Source organism: Leptonychotes weddellii, chromosome 9, assembly GCF_054177405.1.
Source record: "Leptonychotes weddellii isolate Sample4059 chromosome 9, ASM5417740v2, whole genome shotgun sequence".
Classification (NCBI taxonomy): domain Eukaryota; kingdom Metazoa; phylum Chordata; class Mammalia; order Carnivora; family Phocidae; genus Leptonychotes; species Leptonychotes weddellii.
The window spans coordinates 74,487,553-74,508,001 of record NC_138377.1 but is presented as its reverse complement, the minus strand read 5'-3'; the positions used below and the strand labels follow the sequence as shown (position 1 = coordinate 74,508,001).

The 20,449-nt window shown below is 36.4% G+C and overlaps 1 protein-coding gene across 26 annotated transcripts in view; it reads right to left on the bottom strand.

Moving 5' to 3' along the window:
* The window catches only part of MGA (MAX dimerization protein MGA), a 162,422-nt gene that overhangs the window by 38,417 nt on the left and 103,556 nt on the right, over nucleotides 1-20,449 (bottom strand). For all 26 annotated transcript variants that reach the window (XM_031031565.2, XM_031031566.2, XM_081830925.1 and 23 more), the window contains exons 6-9: nucleotides 19,557-19,688; nucleotides 19,036-19,140; nucleotides 17,183-17,844; nucleotides 15,759-16,104 (exon numbers count right to left, since the gene is read on the bottom strand). In XM_031031565.2, the coding sequence (XP_030887425.2) occupies nucleotides 15,759-16,104; nucleotides 17,183-17,844; nucleotides 19,036-19,140; nucleotides 19,557-19,688 (1,245 nt within the window). The remainder of the gene's footprint in view (nucleotides 1-15,758; nucleotides 16,105-17,182; nucleotides 17,845-19,035; nucleotides 19,141-19,556; nucleotides 19,689-20,449) is intronic.

Genomic DNA, 20,449 nt, shown 5'->3' with positions numbered 1-20,449 from the left:
ACAGAGGTAGGCAGCCATTGTTGTTGCACCTCCCCCCACTACTGCAAGCCCTCCCCCCATCAGTCTTAAGTGACTTCCAAGGAATTTAAAGGGCCAGCACCCTTTATCCCCTTTAGTTTTTTACTTTTTCCCCTTTCAAGAGCCAGATATTAAAAATGAGAACATTCAAAACCAACTGACTATGCATGCAAACAAAAAGGCTCAGAGAAGGGGCGCCTGGATGGCTCAGTCGTTAAGCTTCTGCCTTAGGCTCAGGTCATGATCCCAAAGTCCTGGGATCGAGCCCCGCATCAGGCTCCCTGTTCCACAGGAAGCCTGCTTCTCCCTCTCCCACTCCCCCTGCTTGTGTTCCCTCTCTCGCTGTGTCTCTCTGTCAAATAAATAAATAAAATCTTTAAAAAAAAACAAAAAGGCTCAGAGAAGACTTGAAAACACATTAAGCTTACATATACATCAAGATGATCCTTAGTAGAGACTATGTATAACAAAACAAAACAAAAACAATAACAAAATATATAAACTCTAGGGAAGGAAAATCTGATTTCCAGAGTTACACATTATTAGATTCAAAGGTCCAATGTTCCACAAAACATCACAAGGCATACAAAGAAAAAATAAAGTATGGCCCATTCAAAGGGGGGGGGGAATCAACAGAAAACTGTCCCTGAAAAAGAGCTAATGGTAGATATACCAGATAAAGACCTTTTAAAAACGGTCTTATAAACATATGTCCAAAGAAATAAAAATGTGGAGAAAGTCAAGAAACTGACATATGAACAAAATGGAAATATCAATAAAGAGAAAACTTGAAAAGAAACCAAAACACAATCTTGGAACTGAAAAGTACAAGAACTAAAATGAAAAATTCACTAGGGGGATTTAAAGGCAGATTTGAACAGGCAGAAGAAATAATCAGTGAACTTGGAAGATAGGACAGAGAAAATAATGAAATCTGAATTAAAGATATAAAAGACGTTAAAGAAAACAAACAGTGCCTAAGGGACCTACCACACACAATCAAGAGGACCAACATACACATGATGGGAGATCTAGAAAGAAAAGAGAGAATGCGGCAGCACAGTGATTATTTGAAGAAATAATGGCTGAAAGACTCTCAAATTTAAAGAAAGACATAAATATAAACATCCTAACAGCTCAACAAACTCCAAAATGAACTCAAAAACACCCACACTGAGACACATTATAATCAAACTCTTGAAAGAGAAAAACAAAGAGGGAACCTTGAAAGCAGCAAGAGAAAAACAAAAGGGATCCTTAACAATATGAGCAGATTACTCATCAGAAATTTTGGGAGCCAGCACACAGTGGGCAAATATATTCAGAGCACTAGAAAAAAAAAAACTATCAACCAAGAATCCTACATGTCGGACAAAACTGCCCCCCAGAGTGAGGAAAAAAGTAAATTTTCAGATAAATAAAAACTGATGAAGTTCAGGGAGCCTGGGTGGCTCAGTTGTTAAGCATCTGCCTTCAGCTCAGGTCATGATCCCAGCATCCTGGGATGGAGACCTGCTCAGCGGGGAGTCTGCTTCTCCCCCTGCTTGTGCTCTCTCTGTGTCAAATAAATAAATAACATCTTTCAAAACTGATGAAGTTCATGACCACTAAACCTACTTGCAGGAAATGTTCAAAGGAGTTCTGCAAGATGAAATGAAAGGACACCAGACAATAACTCAAAGCCATATGGAAAAATAAAGATCTCAATAAAGGTAAACACATGGGCAATTATAAAAGTTAGTATTATTATACCAATGACTTGTAGCTGTACTTTGTTTCCTACAGGATTTAAGAGACTAATACATTTAAAGAAAAAAACTCATCATTAGTGTAAAAGCTACTATTACTTTAACTTTGGTTTGTAACTCCAAATTTTGTTTTCTAGATAATTTGGGAGATTAATAATTTTTTCTAAAGTTTGTTTATCTTTTCAAGCACACAATGTATAAAGTTGTAAAACTGTGTCATGAGCAACTGAAAGGGGTAGGAATGGAGTTGTAAAGGAGAGTTTCTGCATGTTATTGAAGTTAAATTAGAGTCTTATAAATTTAGGATGTTAAATGTAATCCTATGGTAACCACAAATAGTTATACAATACACATTAAAGAAAATGAGGAAAGAATTTAAGCAATGCACTACAAAATACCTACTAAACACAAAAGACAATAATGCAGGAAATAAGGGCCAAAAAAGCTTCAAAGCATATATAGCAAATATACAATGAATAAGAAAAAGAAAGCACAATGACAGAAGTTCCTATCAGTCATTATTTTAAATGTAAATGGATTAAATTCTCCCATTATAGACAGACTGGAAGAATAGATAAAAACACATGATCTAATTATACCTTGTCTACGTAAGACCCAAGATCCAAGGACACAAACAACTTGAAAGTGAAAGACTAGGAAAAGATACTCCCTGAAAATAATAACCAAAAGAGAGTAGGGGTGGCTACACTAATACCAGACAAAATAAATACTAAATAAGAAAAAGTTGGGGTGCCTGGGTGGCTCAGTCAGTTAAGTGTCCAACTCTTGGTTTCGGCTTGGGTCACGATCTCAGGGTCATGAAATCGAGCCCCACACTGGGCTCAACACTCAGCGTGGAATATGCTTGAGATTCTCTCCCACGCCCTCTGCCTTTCCCCCCAGTTGTGCACGCTCACGCTCTCAAATAAAATCTTTAAAAAAAGGTTGCAAGAGACAAAAAGAGAACATTATGTATTAATAAAAGTTACAATACATCCAGAATAAGTAACAATTATAAACATGAATATATCTAATGACAACCCATCAAAATATATGAAGCAAAAAATGATTTGAATTAAAGGCAAAAAACAGTTCTGCAGTAATAGCTGGAGACTTCAAAACCCCACTCACAATAATGGATAGAACAATCAGACAGAAAATAAATAAGGAAAGAAAGGACTCGACACAATCAACAAACTAGATCTAACAGGCATATATACAGAACACACCTTACCCAACAACAGAATACACATTCTTCTCAAGTGCATATGGGACATCTTCTGGGATAGATCGTATGTTAGGCCACAAATTAAGTCTGAATAGACTTAAAAAGATAGGTATCATGTAAATTTTCTCTGACCATAAGAGGATGAAGTCAGAAATGGGTAACAAAAGGAACACTGGAAAAATCACAAAACTGTGGAAATTAACATACTTTTAAATAATCAATGGATTAAAGAAGAAATCACAAGGGAAATTAGAAGATACTTAGAGACAAAGGAAAACAAAAATACAGACACAACAAAAGTGGGTCTATAAGAAAAATTTGATAGCGGGCGCCTGGGTGGCTCAGTTGGTTAAGCGACTGCCTTTGGCTCAGGTCATGATCCTGGAGTCCCAGGATCGAGTCCCGCATCGGGCTCTCTGCTCAGCAGGGAGTCTGCTTCTCCCTCTGACCCTCCTCCCTCTCATGCTCTCTGTCTCTCATTCTCTCTGTCTCAAATAAATAAAATCTTTAAAAAGAAAAAAAAAATTTGATAGCTCTAAATGCTTACATTAAAAAACATGAAAGACCTCCCAAATCAACAACCTATCTTAACAATTTAAAGAACTAGAAAAAAGGAACAAAGCTAAAAAGAGAACAATAAAGACTATAACAGAGATAAATGAAATACATAACAGAAAAATAATGACAATCAATGAAACCAAAAGTTGCTTCTTCAAAGAGATCAACAAACTAGCAAAAAAAAGAAAGAAGGCTCAGACTACTAAAATCCAAAATGAAACCTACTAATTCTACAGAAATAAAAAAGATTAGAAGAGAGTACTATAAACAATTGTAAACCAACAAATTGGACAACCTAAATGAAATGAACAAATTCTTAGTAATACAAAATCTACCCAGGGAAACAGCCAATCAGAACAGACCTAAAACTAGTAAGGAGACTGAATCACTAATCCAAAACCTACCAACAAAGCCCTGGACCTGAGAGCTTCCCTGGTAAATTCTACTAAACATTTAAAGGACTAATATCTCAATCATTGTTAAACTTACCCAAAAAACTGAAAAGGATACATTTCCCAGCTCAGTCTATGAGGCCAGCATTACTATAATACCAAAGCCAAAGACATTTTTTTTTTATTTTTTAAAAGATTTTATTTATTTATTTGAGAGAGAGAATGAGATAGAGAGAGCATGAGAGGGGGGAGGGTCAGAGGGAGAAGCAGGCTCCCCGCCGAGCAGGGAGCCCGATACGGGACTCGATCTAGGGACTCCAGGATCATGACCTGAGCCGAAGGCAGTCGCTTAACCAACTGAGCCACCCAGGCGCCCAAAGCCAAAGACATTTAACAAAAAACTACCTACCAATATCCTTTATGAATACTGTTGCAAAATTCCTCAACAAAATACCTAGCAAACAGGATTCAGCAGTATATTAAAAGGATTATACAACATTATCAAATGAGATTTACTTCTGGAATGCAAGGAAGGTTCAACAAATAAAAATTTATCAATGTAATATGTCACATAAACAGAATGAAGGTTAAAAAAAAAAAAAAACCCACACGATCATCTCAAATGATAGAGAAAAAGCATTTGACAAAATTCAACACCCTTTTATGATTAAAAAAACACTCAACAAAATAAGAAAATAGGAAATTACCTCAACATACTAAAAGCCATATATGAAAAAGCCGCAGCAAACATCACACTCAATGGTGAAAGGCTGAGATCTTTTCCTTTAAGATTAGGAATAAGGCAAAGATGCCCACATGCACCACTTCTATTCAACAATGCAGAGAATGTGGAAAGAAAAACAAGAAACAAGAGGCATCAAAATTGAAAGGAACAAATAAAATTATCTGTTTCAAGGTAGTATAAATTTTTTTTTAAGATTTTATTTATTTATTTGACAGATAAGAGACACAGCGAGAGAGGGAACACAAGCAGGGGGGGGAGTGGGAGAGGGAGAAGCAGGCTTTCCGCGGAGCAGGGAGCCCGATGCAGGGCTCGATCCCAGGACCCTGAGATCATGACCTGAGCCAAATGCAGATGCTTAACGACTGAGCCACCCAGGTGCCCCCAAGGTAGCATAATTTCATATGTATAAAACACTAGAGGCGCTTGGGTGGCTCCATTGGTTAAGCATCTGCCTTCAGCTCAGGTCATGATCTCAGGGTCCTGGGATAGAGCTCCATGTCCAGCTCTCCTTCTGCTCCCCTCCTCCCCCATGCGTGCACTCGCGCACGCTCTCTCACTCTCAAATAATTAAAAACAAAAAAAATGCTGAAGATCTCTCTCTCACACACACACACAGTGAAAATAAATGAATTCAGCAATGTAGCAGGATACAATGTCAACAAAAATCTGTTGCATTTCTATACACGAACAATAAACAATCTGAAAAGGAAATTACAGAAACAATTCCATTCACAGTAACATCAAAAAGAACAAAATAGTTAGAGATTAACTTAATCAAGGAAGTACAGACTTATACAACTACAAAACATTTCTGAAACAAATTAAACACAACAGAAACAGAAGCACATCCCATGCCCATGGATTGCAAGATTTAACGTTACTAAGATATCAATATTACCCAAAGCAATCTGCAGATTCAATGCAATCCCCATCAAAATCCCAATGACATTTTTTGCACAAATAGAAAAATCCACTCTAAAATTCATATGGAATCTCAATTCATATGAATAGCCAAAAAAAAAAAATCTTGAAAAATAACAAAACTGGAGTACTCATACTTCCTGATTTCAAAACTTACTACAAAGCTACCATAAAAATAGACCAATGGAATACAACGGACAGCCCAAAAATAAACCCTTGCATATATGGTCAATTAGTTTTTGAACAAGGGTGCCAAGACCATTCAGTGGGGATAGGACAGTCTTTTCAACAAATGATACTGGGAACACTAGGTATCCACATGCAGAAGAGTGAAGATGGACCCTTACATAACACCACATACAAAAAATTAACTCAAAATGGATCAAGGACCTAAATGTAAGACCTAAATCAATAAAACTCTTAGAATAAAAAACAGAACAAAAGCTTCATGACACTGGATTTGGCAATCATTTCTTGGATACAACATTAAAGGCACAGGTAACAAAAGAAAAAAAGACAAAGATTCATGAAGATTTTTTAACTTTTTGTATCAAAAGACAGTAACCAAAAGTAAAAAGGCAACCCACAGAATGAGAGAATTTTTTGGAAAACACATTTTGATAAGGGATAATACACAGAATACAGGGAGAATTCAAACTCAACAACAAAAAAATCCACAAACAACCCAATTCAACAATGAGGAGAAAACGTGAATAGGCATTTCTTCAAAGCAAACAGACAAATGGCCAATAAGCACATGAAAAGATGCTCAACACCACTAATCATTAGGGAATTGCAATGAAAACTACAATGAGATACCACCTCACACCCATTAGGATGGATACTATCAAAAAAAAAAAAAATAAGTGCTGGTGAGGATGTAGAAAAATCAGAACCCTTGGGCACTGTTAGTAGGAATATCAAACAGTATAGATGCTATAGGAAACAGTAGGACCATTCCTCAAAAAATTAAAAATAGAATTACAGTACGATCCAAAAATTCCACTTCTGGATATATGCCCAAAAAACTGAAAGCAGGGTCTTAAAAAGATATCTATACACAGCAGCATTATTCACAATTGCTAAAACGAGGAACCAACCACAGTGTCCATCATCAATGGATGAATGGATAATCAAAATGTGGTACAGACATCAATGGAATATTACTCAGCCTTTAAAAAGGAAGGAAATTCTACAATAAGCTGTAGCATCAATGAACCCTGAGGATGTAGTATTGAGATGAAGCAGTCACAAAAAGACAAATGTTGAATGATTCCACTTATACAAGTATTTAGAGTAGTCAAAATCATAAAGACAAAATAAAATGGTGATTGCCAGAGGCTGGGGGAAGAGGGAAAAGACTTATTGTTTTAATGGATTCAGTTTCAGCTTCATAACATAAGGAAAGTTATGGTGATAATGGTTATTACATAACAGTGTGAACGTACTTAATACCATTGAATGTGTACTTAAAAATGGTTAAGATAGTAAAGTTTATGTTGTGTGTATTCTAACACAATAAAAAAAGGTTTTTTTAAAGAATGGATGTTGAATTTTCATCAACTTTACAGCATTTGCTGTTATCATAAAATTTCTCTCCTTTAATCTTGTTAAAAATGTTCTATTATCGGGCGCCTGGGTGGCTCAGTTGGTTAAGCGACTGCCTTTGGCTCAGGTCATGATCCTGGAGTCCCTGGATCGAGTCCCGCATCGGGCTCCCTGCTCAGCAGGGAGTCTGCTTCTCCCTCTGACCCTCCCCCCTCTCATGTGCTCTCTCTCATTCTCTCTCTCTCTCAAATAAATAAATAAAATCTTTATAAAATAAATAAATAAATAAATAAAAATAAAGTTATATTATCATTTTAAGTAACATTGTATCCCTGTATAAAGATAAATAAAAATTCAACCTAGATTTTACAATAAATTTCCTGTTTTTTCAGTATTAAACAGGCAGCAACCTGTTTTTCCCTTTTTTCTTTTACAGCCTTATTGATCTATAACATATAATACCACACTTACAACTTGACGAACTCTGACATACATATACCCCTGTGAAACCATCACAACAATTAAGACAGTGAAGGTAACCATCAACTCCAAGATTTCCTTGTAATTGTAATTATATAACCTCTTTATAATCCCTCCATTTTTCCCTCTGCCTCCAACATCCATCCCAACCCTGTCAAGGCAACCACTGATCTATATTGGTTTGTTGTTGTTGTTGTTTTTTTTACATAGATAGAATAGAAATGTTAACTTGGGGGGAAGGCTGAAGCCAACTGCTTCATTCAGCATAATTATTCTGAGACTGATCCTTGTTGCTGAGTGTATCAATAGTTTGTTTCATCTTATTGCTGAGTAGTATTCCACTGTTTGTATCTATACCAAACGTCTTTATCCATGCACCTGTTGATGGACACCTAGATTGTTTGCAATTTTCCTGCTATTACAAATAAAGCTGTTTTGAGTACCCACATACAAGATTTTATGTGACATACACTTTCATTTCTGTTGAACAAATGCAAACAAGTGAAATGACTGTGTTTTATGGCGGGACCTATTTTTTTAACATTTTAAGAAACCACCAAACTGTTTTCTAAAGTGACTATACCATTTTATATTCCTACCAGCTATGCATGAGAGTTCATATGCTCTATATTCTCATCAGCATTTGGTATGGTCAGTCTTCTTAATTTTAACCAGTTAAAGATATACAGTAGTATCTCCTTGTGGGTTTTTTTTTAGCTGGGTACAGTGTACTTTATTGATGGTACATAACAAGGCAGGGCTCCCCTTCTCCAGGGAATCTGGGATATGAAACTGTGTAGAGGTTGAGACATTCTCAGTGTGCTGGGGGAGGAGTTGGGGCAAGGATTCTCCACCTCTCTTTTCTTGCTCTTGCTGGGGCTGTTAGTATAGGGGGCTCTTACTCCTTGGAGGCCATGCAGACCATAAGGTCCACCAGCTGGTTACTGTAGCCAAATTCATTCTCATACCAGGAAATGAACAAAGGTGGAAGAGTGGGTGTCAGTGTTAAAGCTGCAGGAGACAATATCATCCTCTGAGGAGGCCCCCCAAAGCCTGTTTACTCCAACCTTCACCATCATGTCTTGGGGACAAGGCTGGCACTGCACCAGAAGATGAGGCTATCTGTTGATCAGGGAGGAGCAGAGAGCCTCCTTGTGGCTTTAATAAGCATTTTTTAATGACTACTGATACCTTTTCATGTGCTTCATCTTCTGTTTGTATACCTATTAAGGCCTTTTCATTTTTCTGTTCATTTCTTTAATTATTTTGACTGCCTTTTGAGTTTGTGGTATTTTGTGAATTTTAAGAATTCTTTATTACAGACAGGGCCACCTGGGTGGCACAGTCAGTTGGGCATCTGACTTCAGCTCCGGTCATGATCTTGGGGTTCTGGGTTCCAGCCCTGAGTCGAGTTCCCTGCTCAGCAGAGTCTGCTTCTCCCTCTCTCTGCCCCTCCCCCAGCTCATGCTCTCTCTCAAATTAATAAATAAAATCTTAAAAAAAAAAAAGGCTCTTCATTACAGATACAAGTCCTATGTTGGCTAGATGTTTTTTATAGTATTTCTCTTAGTTTATGGCCTGTCTTTTAATTTTAACAGGTCTTCTGGAAAGCAAGTTTTTAATTGAGAAATTCAATTTCATTATATTTTCTGACATTTATGATCATGGTTTTGGTGTCCTATTTTAAAAATCTTTATGAGCCACAGGTCACAAAGGATTTTTTTTCCTTTATTTTCTTCTATACATTGTATACTTTAAAGTATTTACATTTAATCTAAGACATTAACTCTTAAATCCTGAAATAATTTTTATATATAATGTAAAGTCATGACTGAGGTTCTCATTTTATTTCTGGAGGCAGGAGAGGGTGATTTCTAGCTATCAAATTGCTCCAGATCCATTTGTTGAGAAAATCATCATTTCCTCATTAAACTGAGTTGGCATTGTGCCAAAAATTCATTGCATTCATTGGTCTTATACTTTTGTGTATCAACTTCTGGATTCGCTATTCTGTCTCACTGATCTCTAAGTCTTTATCCCAAATACTTCAGCTTTACAGTAAGTCTTAAAATCTGGTAGTGTAAGTCTACCAACTATGTTCTTTATTGAAACTGTCAAATAGCCAAGCCATTCTCAGTTCTTTGCTTTTCCATACAAATTATACAAACAACTTGAAAATTTCTACCAAAAAACCCTGCTGGAATTTTCATCGGAAGAGCATTTTTTTAAAAAATATTTTATTTATTTATTTGAGAGAGAGTGAGTAAGAGCATGAGAGTGGGGTGAGGGGCAGAGAAGCTGAGCAGGAAGCCCGACGCAGGGCTCGATCCCAGGACTCCCGGATCATGACCTGAACCGAAGGCAAATGCTTAACCGAATGAACAACCAGGTGCCCCATGAAGAGCATTTATTTATTTATAAATCAATTTGTGGAGAATTGTATCTTACCAAGAGAGTCCTCAGATATACAAAAACAGTCTACCTCTCCATTTATTTAGTTTTTAAAAAGTGCTCTCAACAATGTTTTGTAGTTTTTAATAAAAAGGTCTTAGGCAGGATGCCTGGGTGGCTCAGTTGGTTAAGCGACTGCCTTCGGCTCAGGTCATGATCCTGGAGTCCCGGGATCGAGTCCCGCATCGGGCTCCCTGTCAGCAGGGAGTCTGCTTCTCCCTCTGACCCTCCCCCCTCTCATGCTCTCTCTCTGTCTCATTCTTTCTCTCTCAAATAAATAAATAAAATCTTAAAAAAAAAAAAAAAGGTCTTAGGCAACTTTTGTCAGATTTATTAAGTGTCTGGTTTATTTGGATGCTATTTTAAATGGTACTTTTTATTTCAATTTCCAGTTTTTATTGGCACATATACAAATATATTGTCTACTGATATTATTGTATGCTATAAGTTCGCTAAACTAACATAGTTCTAGTAGTATTTTTGTAGATTCCTTAGGATTTTCCAGTGTATGAATAAAACCAATTTACTTCTTTTTCCAATCTGGATGCATTTTCTTTTTCATGCCTTACTGCACTGGCTAGGACCCCCAATACAATTTTAAATAGACATGGTAAAAGAGGACATTGTCCTCATTCCTAATCACTGGGGGGAAAGCAGTCTTTCACAATTAATTGTTGTTTGTAGAGTTTTCCATAGATGCTCTTTATCAGATTGAGAAAGTTTCCTTCTGTTATGCTTAAGAATGTTTACCAGAAATGGATTTTGTCCATTTTTTAAAATATCTATTGAAATGATAATATGGAAGCACCTGGGTGGCTCAGTTGGTTAAGTGTCTGCCTTCCACTCAGGTCAAGTTCCCAGAGCCCCAGGATTGAGCCCCACATCAAAGCTTCCTGCTCAGTGGGGAGTCTGCTTTTCCCTCTCCCTCTGCTCCTCCCCCCACATGTGCTCTAATAAATGAAATCTTTAAAAAAGAAATGGTAATATGGCCTTTTCTTTTTTAGGTCTATTATGATAATGGTGAACAACGCTCTGATTATTTCCAAATGTTAAATCAACCATGCACCACTGGGGTAAATGCCACTTGGTCATGATGTATTATTCTTTAAATATATTCCTGGATTTGTTATGTTAAAATTGTATTTATAATCTGTACATATGTTCATGAGAGATAGTACTCTACCATTTTCTTGTAATGTCTTTTTCTGGCTTGAGTATCAAACCAGTATTATGTTGGTCTCATAGAATAAGATCATTTTATGGAAGCATTTACATAAAATGGGCATTATTTCTTCCTTAAATGTTTGCGAATTCACCAGTGAAGGCATCTGGACCTAGAGTCATTACTGTGGAGTATTTCACTACAAGTTCATTTGTATAGGGGTAAGCAGGTACTTATTTCTTCTTGAGTGAGTTTGGCAGCTTTGTGTCTAACAAAGTATTTGTCCATTTCATCTGTCTAATTTATTGGCATTAAACTGTTCTCTATTAACCTTTGGATGTCTGTAGTAATGTCAATTTTCATTCCTGATATTGGTAATTTGTGTGTTCTCCTTTTTTCCTAATCAGGTATCAATTTTTTTTTCTTCCCTTTACATAGTTAACTTGTAGATAGAGACACGTCTCCAACAAAACTCTAAGTGGGCTTAAGAAAGCAGAAATGTCATGTTTTATCCTTTCTCTTGGTACCACCCATAGTAGCTAAGCACAGTGCCTTTACATTAGCAGCAGTATTTTTTTTTTTTTTTACATACAAAAGGGTAAACAGATGATCAGGTGAAGGGCAAATATCAAAAATCATATTTTATACAATAGAAAAAAAAACATGAAGACTTTCAAGTCAGAAAAACTTGGGTTCAAATCTCTACCACTCCCTTAAAACCAAGTTGACCTTGGGGAACAAGTTACATAAACTCTCTAAGCAAACAATTAGTGCATTTGTAAAATGGAGAAGCCCTTTTATAACAGGTTTTAAGATTTAAATGGTATAACCCTCATAGAGTGCTCTGCATAAAGAGGGATAACCAACAGACCATGAAAAGATGCACAACATCACTCATCATCAGGGAAATGCAAATCAAAACTATAATGAGATATCACCTCACACCCGTCAGAATGGCTAAAATCAAAAACACAAGAAACAACAAGTGTTGAAGACAATGTGGAGGAAGAAAGGAACCCTCTTGTACTGTTGGTGGGAATGTAAACTGGTGCGGCCACTCTGGAAAACAGTATGGAGGTTCCTCAAAAAGTTAAAAATAGAACTACCCTATGATCCAGGAATCACACTACTGGATATTTACCCAAAAACTACAGAAACACTAAATCAAAGGGATCCATGCACCCCTATGTTAATGGCAGCATTATTTACAATAGCCAAATTATGAAAACAGCCCAAGTGTCCACTGACTGATGAATGGATAAAGAAGATGTAGTATATATATACAATGGAGTATTATTCAGCCATAAGAAAAAATGAAATCTTGCCATTTCCAACGACATGGATGGAGCTAGACGATACATTGCTAAGTGAAACCAGTCATTCAGAGGAAGACAAATATCATATGATCTCACTCACATGTGGAATTTAAGAAACAAATGAGCAAAAGAAAACAAAAAAGACAAGCCAACTTAACTATAGAGAACAAACAGATGGTTATCAGAGGGGAAGTTTGGGGGAAAGGAAATAGGGGATGGGATTAAAGAGTACTCTTAATCAAGAGTACACTTAAAAATTAATTTTTTAAATCAGTGTTAATTACTGATGATGATGATCTCTTTGACATCAAATTGATTTTAAATCCTTCCTAAACAAAGTGGTTTCTCTTTAAAAGAGATCAGAGTATCTTCTTTATTCTTAATCTACAAATGTCAGAAACATGTGTCTAGATAGAATCTTCTTAGAGTTATTATTGCCTGCTATTCAGGGGACCCTTTAAAACTGAAATTTCATGTCCTTTGGAGATACTTTTTCCATCATTTGAGTATTTCCTCTTTCATTTTCTTACCTCTACAACTTCTCTAAATCAATTTTTTTCTCATCACTTACCTTTTTTCAAAACAGCCTAAAAGATTTCATCTTCTTCCAGTTTTTATGTCTATTTTTGTTTGGTTTTGGTTTCAGCAACATTTTTGCCTCCAAGAATTCTTCCCTATTTCTGTTCCTTTTCCATAGCAGTCATAACAAAAGTATCTTCCTTCCTTTCCTCATCTTCCCTAACAGTACAAGAAAACTGATGGCTCCTAGAGCACAGTAAGACATGTTTTTTATAATGGTCTAATATCAGTGAGAAAAACAAAAACTACTTTGATAATTGGCTAGCTTTTGGAGTTAATTCAGGTCAAGAATAAGACACAGGGTAAATACACTTAAGCAAAAAAGCAAATTAATAAAGCCTAACAGATACATACTTTTCATACTTACGTGGCTTCTGTAACTTATTCTTGTTACTTTGAAATGGAAAAGTATTGCTTTAAAGTGCAAAATGGGAAAAAACTCAGGAGATACATAGAACTGAACTAATAATTCTCTCTTTTATTTCATTTTAAACCTTTTAAATCTTATTTATATAAAGATTGTTTAGGTATATGGAGGCAGTATCTTATTTAAACACTGAAATAGCAATTAGAATAGCCTGGCACTGATCACAAAATAGCAGAAATCAGGAACAGGCACAGACATAAATATTTTTCAATTTACTAAATGACAGGTGACATTTTAAGCCAGTAGGTAAAGTATTTCTTCGCAGTAAGTCATGGTAAAACTGCCTAGCCATATTAGAAAGAAAAGATTCCCTACTACAAATTTCACACCAAATAAATTCCAGATCATATTATTTATTTTAAGCCCATTTATTAATCTAATTAGTATTTTTTTAAATCTTGCAGATAAAGACATTCTAAGCAAGACTCCAAAGACAGAAAACATAAAATTTTTTTAAAAAGACCACTAGACTTAACCATCCCTGCTTTTTCCTTTTTCAGAGCAAATGAGAGAATAGGGAAGAACTATTAACAAAACTAAAATATAAATTACAAAATTATAACCTGTGAAAAATGAAGCTCTTGGAAATGTAGGGAAAGGGGCGCCTGGGTGGCTCAGCCAATTAAGCGGCTACCTTTGGCTCAGGTCATGATCTTAGGGTCCTGGGATGAAGCCCCACATCAGGCTCCCTGCTCAGCAGGGAGCCTGCTTCTCCCCCTCCCTCTGCCTGCCACTCCCCCTGCCTGTGTTCTCTCTCTGTCAAATAAATAAATGAAATCTTAAAAGAAATGTAGGGAAAAACACATGCAAAGAATTCAAAAAGTCAAATTTACAGAAGAAAGTTTATGACAAATGGACAATCAACCCACTACTTGAAGAAATATAAATTTTAAAACAAAATATCAATTTCTGCCTATCAGTTGAACTATTCAGTGTTAAGAGTATAGAAAATCCAGCACTATCCAACTACTGGTAAATATGTACCTTGGTACAACCCTAGAAACATCTATAAACCTTCAAAGTGCTCTCACTGCCACAGCAATTCCACTTTTAATAGCCTATCATGAACATGGATGTTCATCACTGTACTGTTTATAATAAAGAAAATATAAAAAGGCTAAATATCTGACCAAAAGGACTGTAATAATATGAAGCCATTAAAACTAAAATTATAATATAGATCTATACTTGTTGATATGGAAAACAAAACATGACTTTATGATACCAAACTTCTAAAGGTTATGATACCACATACACACAGTTCCATTTCTATGTAAACATGTATGTATACACACAAGTGTATTAACAGAAAATCCTGGAAGAACATACACTGAAATATTAAACATCTACTATGACTGAAATAAGTATGTGGCAATCAACAGCGAATGTAAATATAAATTGCCAAAAAAGGAATATTAGTCTCCTAAACTAAGAAGCAAAAAAATCTTCAGTTGTAAGGGAAAAATATATTCAACGTATGTGAACAAAATAAAAAGCTATAGTAGAAAGGAAAAAAATCAAGAATGATACAATATGTAATTTTGTGGGTCTACTTAATATTTTATCAAAAAGGAAAAATAAGCTTTTCAAAACAGTACATAATGCTTAACTCAGTTATGCCCTTATCCTGTCCCCAAAACTCCAATCACCTGGTGAATGGCTCAAACCAGGACCAGAGGGTCTTGTTACAAATTTTTTCTTTTAGAAAATAATGAAATATATTAGCTGACTTGACTGTGTAATGTCACAATGTATACATATGCCAAATAGTCATGTTGTACACTTTAAACATATGCAAATTGTACTTGTCAATTATACCTCAATAAAAGCTGGGGGGGGAGGGAGTGATGGGTTATACTGATCATCTGCATATTCAAAGAACATGGGAAGAAAAGGGAGACAGAAAAATAGGTGAAGCTTCAAAGACATTCTGGAAGTCCAAATGAGAGAATGATTCAAATGGAATACAAAAAAGCCATCTTCAAAAGAAAAATTACATTTAAAAAAAGGTGTGTGTGTGTGTGCACACAAGCCACAAAGAAAGAACGTTTAAGAAAAAGAATTTCTCAAAATTCTTGCTAGACCACTGATTGAAGGATTAAAATAAATAACAGTAATATTTGAAATAACCAAACTGTTCTAAAAAAATAAAACTATACACTTTTAACTCTCAATTAATACTCACTGTATTCTAGCTTCTTTCTCCTCTTTTTCTCTTTCAATTGTTCTTCCTCCTCCCTGACTCCCTCTTCTTCTTCTCTTTGCTCCTCTCCCAAAGCATCATAAAATACTGGATCACGATGAGCAGCTTTCCTCTGGAAATGCTTAGCTTTGGAGCCTCCTTTAACAAGTACAACCTTTCTTTTCAAACACGTGCAGCCAAACATGCAGTCTGGTCGGCGGCAGTGAGCAGGCTGGCGCTTCTCCAAAGCTAGACTGGAACACACGCAACCCAATCGACAGAAGTCATTGTTGCATGGAGGGGCTCGTTTCCTTATGATTGTGTGGATGGGTTTAGTTTTGAGAGACGCCTAAAGTTAAAATAAAAATTTGTAAATCTACTGAATTATGTCCCAACACCACCCACAACTTACAAGTCAAATACTAGTCTGCCTTTTTGGACTCTGAACACTCAGTACTAATAGCACAAGATTAGCAGTATATTTAAAGGATGAAACATAAATATAACCAGGATTCTGAACAATCTGCCTTTCTAAAGCATAGCACAGACAAGAGACTATTTAAATTAACTATGAGCCAGAATACCAATAGTGATGAATTTATTCTCAGTAGAAATCACACATAATGTTGAGTAAATGCAACAGAGTGTGTATGGCCTATAAAGCCTAAAATATTTACTGCCTGACCCTTTACAAAAATAGTTTGCTGACACCTGCTTTCCAGTAACTAATAAAAAGGGAATAGGATAATATGTACATAACAGTCTTTAGGGATGATTAATAATAAAGAACATATTGTGTATTTAATCCCAACATCTCATGATCTTCAGGTCTAGAATTTAGTCACATAATTTAAAAATGGAAGGTTAAGGCACAAAAATTTCATGACCAAAAAAAAAAAAAATTAGGCACATGCTGTTGTATCTTTTCACATGCACCAGAGGCTGCTAAGATAGGTAAATCAATAAGTGAAAAATTCTCAATATAAAATTTTATAAAACACAAAAGCTTTTTCTCCACAGGTTTGTAATTTTTAAAAATTTTCTGGGGAAAAAAAAAATTTTCTGAAATGTAGTACCTTTTAAGGAGAACTTTCAAAGCGGTTTTAACAAGATTAGCAAACATACTTGCCCACATGCTAGGGAATGAAATTAGAGATTTTCAGAATGGCCAGCTGACTTTATAAAAGGTGAAAGACTACCCAAAAGCACAACTGTACTGTCTCCCTCTACTGGCAGGAGGAGATCTACACTAAGATGTCTAGTTATAAAGAATACGGAAGACAAGACAATCTCCTTAATTATCCTATCAGGAAAGTAACTCAATGCCCCATCCTTCCGCCAAAAAGCCCATTCCCATTTCCCCTCACTAACCTAATTCTTTCCAACCATGAACTAATACACTTCTAAAAAAACCAAGAGATACTTACTTGAGCAGTAAGCAGCGTTGTTAAGGATACATCCGCTCGCTCTTCAGTGATATAGGTCCTTGGTTTTCCTTCCCAAAGTGCACAGTCTTCCAGGTCCATTAGCTTCACTTGAGATTTAGACAAGCCTGGAGGGCGAGTTCCCTGTTGCTGTTGCTGCTGCTGCTGGTGTGCCTGCCGCAAACTAATTTGCTTTGGAAATGTATTTTCATCTAAAGTTGGCACAACAAAGTTATTCACCTGATTTTCTGAGATAGTACTTGAAGAATTCTTGGCAACCTTATCTCCTGGAATCATATGAGCATGTTTCTGCTTTGGTGAAACAGGGTAGGGTAAAATGGATTTGTAAGATGATTTAGTTCGGCCACCAAAAGTTGCCTGTTTGTTTTGAGACTTTGCCTTTCGAGAAGCAGGGGGCACAGAATGAGGTTTCAAAGAGTAGGAGGTAGAAGGGGAAACGGTAGATTGTTTCTTTAGTACACTGTCAAGCGTTCGTACATAGCTGGTACTCTTGGTGGGAAGCTGGTATACCACAGGAGATGTGGGAGCATTAGAAGAGAAACCCATACTTGTTTCCATCAGCTTGCCTTCATTTTCCAAGTACTCATCTAGCTTATCACTGCAGAAAGCAGAACGGTTTTTCAGTGGACCTTCTGAATTTCCACCTAGAAATAAAGAGATGCAGATACTTAAATATATGGCAGATCTTTAGATCTCTAGAAAAATACACTTAAAAAGGTCAAGAGTATTAAGTTATAAGCTACTGAATCATCTAAATTGTCCCTCCTCAGAACATAGGAAAAATACGTAATATTAAACCAAGTGAAGAGATGGAATCATATATTCATTACATTAAAATCCCCCATTATCTAAAACCATCTCATTACATATATTTACATTAATTTTTGTGAAGTGCTAACAATAGTAATAATTAACATTAGGAGTCTACAACCTTTGACAACTTAGGACCTTAGCAGAGAAACCACATTTAAGTAAAAACATAAGAGCAAAAAATATACTTAAGTCAAACCTCAACAGAACACCAAGAGATTATTTAAAAGACTGTAGTACGTGGACTCTGATGTAAAACACACAGACAAAAAAGAGAGGAGTATAAAATTTAGTTTTTAAAGAGTGAAAAAGCAAATGTAGTAGACAGACAAGCATTATACTATTATAACACTGTACAAAGATTCAAAGATGAGAAAAACTATTTTGGATGCATGGTAAATTTATCTGGCTAGAATGTAAACTGCAAATAAGTGCAGTAGGAAAAGCACTAAGAAAGGAGACCAACAGGCATACAGTCACAACATTTGGGTTAGAAGTTTACTTGGAAGTGTAATGCTGTCAGGAATCACTCTACAACTCTGAAGTATACAGTTCTGAAATAATACTTGAGAATGATGCTTATGATAACTAGAGGAGTGGGGAGCCCAGGTGGCTCAGTTAAGCATCCAACTCTCGATTTCGGCTCAGGTCATGATCTCAGGGTTGTGAGATCGAGCCCCACATCAGGCTCTGCGCTGGGCATGGAACCTGCTTAAGATTCTTTCTCCCTCTCCCTCTGTGTCCCCCCACCACCCACAAAAACTAAAAAATGAAAATGAAAAAAATAACTGTAGGAGTAACAGAAAGGAAGTACAATTAAAAAAGGGTTCAGGGATTATTCAAGCCTGACATGGTTAGGGATATGGAACACAGGGAATAAACAGACGTTGGCAAGACAATTATTTTCCATTTATTTTAAGGCATGCAAAGAAGAGATGAAGAAAAACCACCAAAACTTACTTTTAAAAAAAGGCTTTGGCCACATGTTTCAGACCACATTTACAATTTTTTACAAAGCTGATTACCTTCACTCCTAGATGCAGAAGCACTATGAAACTTTCCCCTCCATCCTTTGATTTTGGTGAAGTCATTGGTCTTCCCTGTCCTAGAAACAAAGGGAAACCCAGCATCTATAAAAGAAAAAGTAAATGAGATGACCAAAATTCAAGCCAGCTAATATTTAACATCTAATTATTAAAACTTAATCTAAAATGTATAAATCAGAGTGCCTGGGTGGCTCAGTTGGTTAAGCAACTGCCTTTGGCTCAGGTCATGATCCCGGAGTCCTGGGATCGAGTCCCACATCGGGCTCCCTGCTCAGCAGGGAGCCTGCTTCTCCCTCTGACCCTCTCCCCTCTCATGCTGTTTCTCTCTCTCTCTCTCTCAAATAAATAAAATCTTTTAAAAAAATAAAATTAAAATGTATAAATCATTAAGACTATGCCACTAGGCAAAAAAATCTACCTTAGAATATCCTAAATGTCTCTAACAAAGGTAGTTTTTTATTTATAACACAACTTTGACTTTACAAATACTACACACTCACCAGGAGAGGCAGGGTTGGTTCCCGTAAGGTTCCAGAAAGGAAAGCTAGTGGCTGGAGCCAAAGGTAGCTGTACTCCCAAATACTTAAGATCAATGCTCATTGTCGGATCCACTGAATTCAATTTTAAGCCCACTACAAGGAAAGAGAACCACAAATTACTTTTTTTTTTTTTTAACTTTTGAGGTGTGGGGAGAGGGTACAGGACAGAGTGGAGAGCAGAAAATAAAAATAAAAAGTGGCAGAGGGATTTTAAGGTGACCCCATGAATCTCACCTCCTGATATTATGTATTTCTGTAATCCTCCCTCCTCCGCTTCCCTTGATTGCGGATAGGGCCTGTGCTTTATTTCTAGCATACAAAAAGTGGCCAAAGGGATGGGATGTACATGATTTGGTGTATGTGATAATATGAGTGCATGTATCACCCATCTTGCTAAAGCTGCAAGGGTATAAATTCTGCCAACAACCTGAGGGAAACTGGAAGCAGAATCCTCCCCAGTCAAGCCTCTGAGGAGAAACCAGACCTGACATCTTGACTGAAGCACTGTGAGACATAAAGCAGAGAACCCAGTTAAGCCATGCCCAAACTCCCAATCCAAAGAAAACGAGACAGTATGTATCTTAAGTTTATGGTAATTTGTTAAGCAACATTGGATAACTAATACATAAACATAGAAGAATTAAGATCCTTTGTGATCCAGAGACTTTCTAGAACATTTAATACAAATTTGCCATAGACTAAGCTTCTGGCCCGAATTATGGTTCCTAATTCCCTTGTAATTATTAGTGATATTTATGGTTAACTGAACCTTAAATATAACTTATTTGTAGATTAAGAGGTAATCTTTTGGGGGGCGCCTGGGTGGCTCAGTCGTTACGCATCTGCCTTCGGCT